This window comes from Eimeria necatrix, genomic scaffold (genome assembly GCF_000499385.1).
Source record: "Eimeria necatrix Houghton genomic scaffold, Enh_scaff1475, whole genome shotgun sequence".
Classification (NCBI taxonomy): domain Eukaryota; phylum Apicomplexa; class Conoidasida; order Eucoccidiorida; family Eimeriidae; genus Eimeria; species Eimeria necatrix.
Genome location: NW_013652195.1, coordinates 1 through 7,208, shown reverse-complemented (window position 1 = coordinate 7,208; position 7,208 = coordinate 1). Strand labels below are relative to the sequence as shown.

Genomic DNA, 7,208 nt, shown 5'->3' with positions numbered 1-7,208 from the left:
TGAAGAAAATAAAAATGCAAATTGTTCTTTTCTTGCAAACATTTAGAGTGTACGTACACTGCAGATTGGGCACTTTGTGCACAAAGCTGCAGAGGCGAGTAGAGGCGAAAAGATTCGCGGAGTGTACATACACTGCAACTTGCATGCGTTTTTGCGTCGTTTATTTCTCCAGATTCACGAAAGAAGACGAAATAAATACTTTTAGGGATAAAATACTTTAATTTGGCAATTTAAAGGCATCTTTAGAGCCTCAAAATGCAAAGAAATGGATTTTAATTATTTCAAATTTCGAAGTGCCTTTGTGCGCATGCAGTGCATGTCCACCAGGTGTACGTACACCGCAGCATTTGCTGGAGGCCGTCTGGGACTCTCCGGAAAAGGCTATTTCTCCATTATTTTTCATTCTTTTTGATTATTTAATGTTTATTTTTGTTTATTTTTATTTATTCACTTTTATTTTCTCACTTTGATGCCAAAAGAGGAAAAAGAAACGCCCAAAAGGCAGACACTGTTACCCCGGGGTCCACTGAGTGACCCGCCTGCAGACAAAAAATAATATTTTATTTATTATTATTATTATTGTTGTTGTTGTCAAAATTATAATGATAATTTTATTATTATTATTACTATTATATCGTAATAATACTAATAATACTATTGCTATTATTGCTATTTATTATTACTTTATGATTATTATTATTATATTATTATTATTATTATTATTGTTATTGTTATTTATTATTTTTTGTCTTTGATTGTCAGTGTTATTGCCAGCATTTGCCCCACACAAGTAGTTTAAGCAGCAGCAGCAGCAGCAGCAGCAGCAGCAACAGCAGCAGTCCCGTGTGACTTACGGCCACGAGAGTCGCTAGCTGCTTCGGATCCCTTATGGCTCCCTGCTGCAGCAGCTTCCCCAAGTGCTGCAGCAGCAGTCCCACGCGTGGCTGCGTCTCTATACGCAGCCCCAGGCGCGCCACTGCTGCAGCAGCAGCAGCAGCAGCAGGAAGAGCAGCAGCAGCAGCAGTAGCAGCAAAAGCAGTACACTTGTTCTGGCGACCTGGAGCGTCTGGAAAGTGCGGAGGCCACGAACACAGTCCCCTTTCAAACTACAAAGCTTAGAGCTTAGGGTTTAGGGTTTAGGGTTTAGGGTTTAGGGTTTGGGGCACCCGCGCATGCAAGACACAAGTCTTGGGGCTGGAAGCGCTCGACTTTGCGCAGCGCAAAGTCGCAGAAAGAAATAACTGCAGCAGCAGCAAAACTCAAGCGGCCGAAACCCCACAGCAGCGGACACAAGTAGCGAGCCGCCACAGGCCTCCTGCAGCAGCAGCAGCAGCAGCAGCAGCAGCAGCAGCAGCAGCAGCAGGAGCAGGAGCGGCAGCAGCAGCGGGTGAAGCGAGAAGGCGAAGGGAATGGAGACGGAGGGAGACTAGTATTAAGGGCAAAAGGGAAACAAACGCTAAACCCTAAACCCTTAACCCCAAACCCTAAACCCCAAACTCCAAACCCTAAACCCTAAACCCTAAACCCTCACTGCAACCTACGCTTTGCATATTTTGAGCAGATGTTCAGCAGCAGCAGAAAGAAAATTTGGCTCCCGGAATCCCACGGCGCCCAAACCCCAAACTGAAGCACAGCTAAACACTAAACCCTAAACCCTAAACTCTAAACCCTAAACCCTAAACCCTAAACCCTAGACCCTAGGGAGTGGAGGGGAGCTCTAGCGTGGGTTTTATTGGCTGCTGCTGCAGCAAACTCTGGCGCTGCGGCTCGGGGCAGGCACGGGCTGCGCAGCTGCAGGGCTTAGGGTTTAGGGTTTAGGGTTTAGGGTTTAGGGTTTGCTTGCTGATCATAGAAAGGTTGTGTTCGTTCATTTGCTGCAGCAGCTTCGAAGCCTGCTGCAGCAAACAGCCGAAAAAGTTGCTGTCTCGAACATTGAGACGCGCAGCACCATGGACTGCAGCAAACGCCAAACCCTAAACCCTAAACCCTAAACCCTAAACCCTAAACCCCAAACCCCAAACCCTAAACCCTAAACTCTGGGTGCTGTTGCTGCTCAAAGAGAGCGCTTTGTTCTCTGCATGTCCATCCGCACGCAGTCGCTCAAGGGCCACCGTGAGGGTTTAGGGTTTAGGGTTTAGGGTTTAGGGTTTGCTTACTGGCCATGCAGCAGTCTACGTGATTCAGCTGCTGCTGCTTCGCCACTAGAGCTGCGCACACTGCAACAACTGCTGCCTCGCTGCTGCTGCAGCCGATCTTCCCCAAAGAATAAACTGCAGCAGCAGCAGCAGCAGCAGCAGCAGACACAAAAACATTAATCTGCTGCTGCCCTTAGCCCCATAGCCAGCCCAAACCCTAATCCGTGGCTCTCGCCTAAGAGCAGCAGCAGCAGCAGCAGCAGCGGCAGCAACACCAGTGGCAGCTGCAGCAGCAGCGGCAGCAACACCAGTGGCAGCTGCAGCAGCAGCACAAATGACGACTGCTGCTGCAGAAGCACCAGGGACACCAGCAGCAGCAGTACCAGGAGAAGAAAGAGCAGCAGCAGTAGCAGTGACAGCAGCAGAGACAATAACAGCAGCAGCAGCAGCAGTGATAGCAGCAGCAGCAGTGACAGCAGCAGCAGCAGCACCACGGACAGAAGCAGCAGCAGACACACGAATGAGAGAGTTGTCTCTTGGAGTGTTATCTGCTGCCCATGCTGCAGCTTCAGCAAGAAGAACTCGGACCAGCTTCGGCTGCTGCGTCTGCAGCAGCAGCAACAGCAGCAGCAGCAGCAGCAGCAGCAGCAGCAATTTAGGGTTTCTTCAATGCAACTGAAAAAGCGTGTGCTGCTCATCACTTCTTGATTGTCTTTTCTTAATTTGTCTCTTTTTATTCTTTTTTATTTTTAATTAATTAATTTTTATTTATTTCTGTTTTGCTGCAGCAGCAGCAAAGGAGGCCCCTAGGCTTCAGGTGTATGTACACCTCAGAGCGCGCAACTGCTGCCAGCAGCATCGCAGTTTCTCTTCCGTCTGCGTCTTGGAGGATTTGCTGCACCTCTTCACAGAAGCAGTCCCACCACTGCTGCTGCTGCTGCTGCAGCAGCTGCTGCTGCTGCTGCTGCAGCAGCAGCTGCTGCTGCTGCTGCTGTCGCTGCTGCTCGTGCCCTTGCTGCTGCTGCTGCAGCTGCTCGCGCCGTTGCTGCTGCCGCCTCGGCCCACTACCGCCGCTGACCTTCTTGCTGCTGCTGCTGCTGCTGCTTTTGCTGCTGCTTCTGCTGCTGCTGCTGCTGCTGCTGCTGCTAAGAAAAAAAGAAGCATGGTGAGCCAACATTGCTGCTTCTGCGGGCCTCATGAAGCGGACTAGCGGCAGCATAAAAAAGGCCTGCTGCTGCAGCAGAAAATACCTAAAAAGCAAAAGAAATAATAAAAATAAATTAATTAAAAATAAAAACAAACAAAAAAAATGAATTAAAGGAACAGGTGAGTGAAGAGACAGCAAGACCAGCAGCAGCAGCAGTAGCTGCAGCAGTAGCAGTAAAAGCTGCAGCAGCAGCAGCAGCAGCAGCAGGCGCCAGTAGCAACGAAAGCAATAGCAGCAAAGCAGCAGCAGCGGCTGCAGTAGTAGCACAAGCAGCAGCAGCAGCAGCACACACACAGCAGCAGTAGTAGCACGCGTGGCAGCAGCAGCAGCTCAAGCAGCAGCAGCAGCAGCAGCAGCAGCAGCAGCAGCAGCAGCAGCAGCAGCAGCAGGGGAGCTGACTCTTTAAAGGAGAACAGCACATGCACGCTGCGCAGCCACATGGAAAGCTGCTGCGGTTTTATATTTTTGGTTTGCTGCAGTCGAGCAGCAGCATCTGCCAGCAGCAGGCGGGCCCCGGGAGGAGCCGAGGACATCCTGCTGCAGCCTGCTGCTGCTGCTGCTGCTGCTGCTGCTGCTGCTGCTGCTGCTGCTGTTGGCCTTGTCGCTGAGGGCGCTCCTGCTGCTGCAGCTGGGGCTAGGCGTGGTGCTGCTGCTGCTGATGCTGCTGCTGTTGCTGCCGGGACATCTGCTTCTGCTGCTGCTGGCGTTGCTCTTGCTGCTGCTGCTGCTGCTGCTGCTGCAGCTGTTGCTGCTTCGGTTGAGGCGGCGAGCTCACGCGTCTCTGCTTTTGCTGCTGCCAGTGGAGAGGATTCTGCAGGCGCTGCTGCTGCTGACGCTGCTGCCCGTGTTGCTGCTGCTGCTGCTCGTGTTGCTGCTGCTGCTGCCTCCTCTGTTGTTGCCGCTGCTGTCTCCCTTGCTGCTGCTGCTGCTCCTGCTGCTGCTCCTGTGGAGAAGGCTTTGCGGCAGCAGGTACTGAGGTGTACGTACACCCCAGCTGCTGTTAAGAGCCTCATATGTAGAAGGTTAAAATCAGCTCCGAAGCATTCTTAGTGTAGGGTTTGGGGTTTGGGGTTTAGGGTTTAGGGTTTAGGGTTTAGGGTTTAGGGTTTAGAACCCCCGAAAACCCAGTTCAACACAGTCGGAATCCCCTACCTAGAGCGCAGAGATTACTGCTTAAGCTCTAGGGTTTAGGGTTTAGGTTTTAGTGTTTAGGGTTTAGGGTTCAGGGCCTAGGGTTTAGGGTTTAGCGTCTGCGGCGCAGGGTTCAGGAGCTGGGGGCCCCTGGGGGGCCCCCAAACCCCCCTTATCTTCTGTTGAGCATTAGACCTTAAATAAACTCAAAAGGACAAAAGTGATTCAAAGAATGGAGCTGGAAAAAGAAGGGAAAAGCGCAGTTTCTGGGGTGTATGTACACCTCAGGCATCGGGGGTTGTTGAGAACCGGGGGAAGCTGGATCTGGGGATCTTCTGCAATTGAATTAATACTTCGGGGCTTTGAAAAGTGAAAACCCGCAAATTAAATCCATTTAAACTATTTTATTCTTTTATTTATCTTTATTTATTCTTTTTTGTTCCTTTCGCGCGACTGTTGAGGTGTACGTACACCTCGGCCGGCCAGCGGCAGCCACCAGCCAGCGGGGCTTCGGCGTGCTTTAGTTTTATCGAAAGCTGCATTATAATTGTAATTAAGTGGCTTTATTTGAGTCGAATTTATTTATTTATTTATTTATTTTTCATTTATTTCCTTATTTGCTTCCCGTTTCAGCATGAACTGCGCGCCGCCGCCCCCGGCGCGTTGCTGCTTGCGGCTGTGACCCAAACTCTGAAAGACCCTTGAGGACTAATTGCTGCTGCCTGTTCACCTGCAGCAGCAGCAGCAGCAGCAGGAGCAGCAGCAGCAGCAGCAGCAGCGGCAGCGGAAGCAGTATTAGCAGCAACAGCGAAAGCACTAGCGGCAGCAGCAGAAGTAGCAGCGGAAACAGCAGAAGCCGCAGCAGAAGCAGCAGCAGCAGCAGTAGCAGCAGCAGCAGCAGCAGCAGCAGCAGCTACAACAAACAGCAGCAATGAAGCTGCGCAGCAGCGCCGCTGCTGCTAGGCTGCTGCAGATTTGGCACACTGGGAAACGTTGCAGCTGGGGGCCCCCCAAGCTGGGGGCCCCCAACCATATGAGGGTACTGCTGGGGGCCCCCCCTAGGGGCCCCCCTAGGGGGCCCCCTAGGGGCCCCCTTGGGGGCCCCCCTGGGGGCCCCACTGCAGCGCCGTTTTGTTGCATGCGTTTGTCTATGAGGGGCCTAGCAGGAGACCGAGCAGCAGCAGCAGCAGAAACAGCAGCAGCGAAGGCGGAGGAAGCAGCAGCGGCTGCTGCTGCTGCTGCTGCGGCTGCGAACACAGCGGAGCTTGAGGCGTCTGCTGCAGCAGCAGCAGCAGCAGACACTGCAGCAGCAGCAAACGAGCTGCCTCCAGATGAGCAGCAAAGCAGTGAGGGGGGCCCCCCGGGGGGCCCCTCCCTGCCGCTGCTGGGGGCCCTCGTGGCGTTTGCTGCAGCAGCAGGGTTTGTCTTTCTTTAATGGATTTGCTGCTTCTTAATAAGTTTATAAACACTTCTTTCTGCTGCTGCAGCATTTGCATTTATTATTTTCATTTATTTATTTTTAACAATGTTATTTCCAGTGTACGTACACCTCAAATGCGGTAAACCACACTGAGGGAGTTTGACCAGCAGCCCTAAACCCTAAACCCTAAACCCTAAACCCTAGGCCTTTGTTGTGCTGCTGCAGTTTCTTCGGGGGCATGAAGACAGCAAAGACAGAGGAGGGGGCCTGGGACCCCGAGTGGGATGCAGCGTGGAGGCCAGCAGCACAGCAGCAGCAGCAGCAGCAGCAGCAGCAGCAGCAGCAGCAGCAGCAGCGGCAGCCGTACACGCGCCACATCCTGCTGATCCGACACGGTGAGCCCTTCCCCCTTTCTCGCTACACCTGCAGCAGCCGCAGCAGCAGCAGCAGCAGCAGCCACAGCAGCCGCAGCAGCAGCAGCAGCAGCAGCAGCAGCAGCAGCAGCAGCAGCAGCAGCAGCAAAGTGTGCTGCGCTTAGGCCAGTTCGAAAGCTCTGAAGCAGCAGATGACGAGGCCCAGGGCCTCACCCCTTTGGGGCGGCAGCAGGCGGAGGCCACTGGAGACAGACTCAAGGCCCTTCTCAAGGCAAGCATGGCTAGCTAGCTAGCTAGCTAGCTAGCTAGCTAGCTAGCTAGCTAGCTAGCTAGCTAGCTAGCTAGCTAGCTAGCTAGCTAGCCAGCTAGCTAGCTAGCTAGGTAGCCAGCCAGATGGCCAGCTGGCTAGCTAGCCGGCTAGGTGACTAGCTGGCATGGCTAGCTAGGTGGATAACTGGCTAGCTAGGTGGCTAACCAGCTAGCTAGGTGGGAGCTAGCTAGCTAGCTAGATGGTGGCTGGTTGGCTGGCTAGCTAGTTAGATGGTGGCTAGCTGACTGGCTAGCTAGCTAGCTAGCTAGCTGTATGGGTAGCTAGCTAACTAGGCGGACAGCTAGGTGGTTTGTTGGGTAGCTGTCTGGCTAGCTTTGCAGCTATCTAACTGGCTAGCTGGCTAGCTATCTGGCTACTTAGCTGGCTAGCTGTCTGGCTAGCTAGCTAGCTAGCTAGCCAGCTAGCTACCATCTAGCTTGTCAGCTACTGCCTAGCTAGCTGTTTGAGGTGTCGGCTCTGGCGCTCCCTGTAGCTTGGCCTTGACTGTGCCGCTGCTGCTGTCGCTGCTGCTGCCGTTGCTGCTGCTGCTGCTGCTGCTGTTGCTGCTGCTGCTGCTGCTGCTGTTGCTGCTGCTGCTGCTGCTGCGGGTTTTCAGGACAAGAAGGTGTGC

At 53.0% G+C, this 7,208-nt stretch overlaps 3 protein-coding genes across 3 annotated transcripts; 1 reads left to right on the top strand and 2 right to left on the bottom strand.

Moving 5' to 3' along the window:
• Nucleotides 1-2,311: 2,311 nt before the first annotated feature.
• ENH_00014860 (hypothetical protein, conserved) lies at nt 2,312-4,355 on the bottom strand (the record flags this gene model as incomplete). Its single annotated transcript, XM_013579128.1, has 4 exons — nt 2,312-2,370; nt 2,654-2,741; nt 2,965-3,385; nt 3,742-4,355. 4 exons carry the CDS (start codon nt 4,353-4,355, stop codon nt 2,312-2,314), a joined length of 1,182 nt encoding a protein of 393 aa, XP_013434582.1.
• Nucleotides 4,356-5,611: 1,256 nt separating this feature from the next.
• ENH_00014850 (hypothetical protein) lies at nt 5,612-6,556 on the top strand (the record flags this gene model as incomplete). Its single annotated transcript, XM_013579127.1, has 3 exons — nt 5,612-5,892; nt 6,119-6,288; nt 6,432-6,556. 3 exons carry the CDS (start codon nt 5,612-5,614, stop codon nt 6,554-6,556), a joined length of 576 nt encoding a protein of 191 aa, XP_013434581.1.
• A 476-nt stretch (nt 6,557-7,032) lies between these two features.
• Nucleotides 7,033-7,208, bottom strand: ENH_00014840 (hypothetical protein; the record flags this gene model as incomplete). Its single annotated transcript, XM_013579126.1, has 1 exon — nt 7,033-7,208. A coding segment is annotated over one exon (176 nt), but the record flags the coding sequence as incomplete, so codon positions are not given.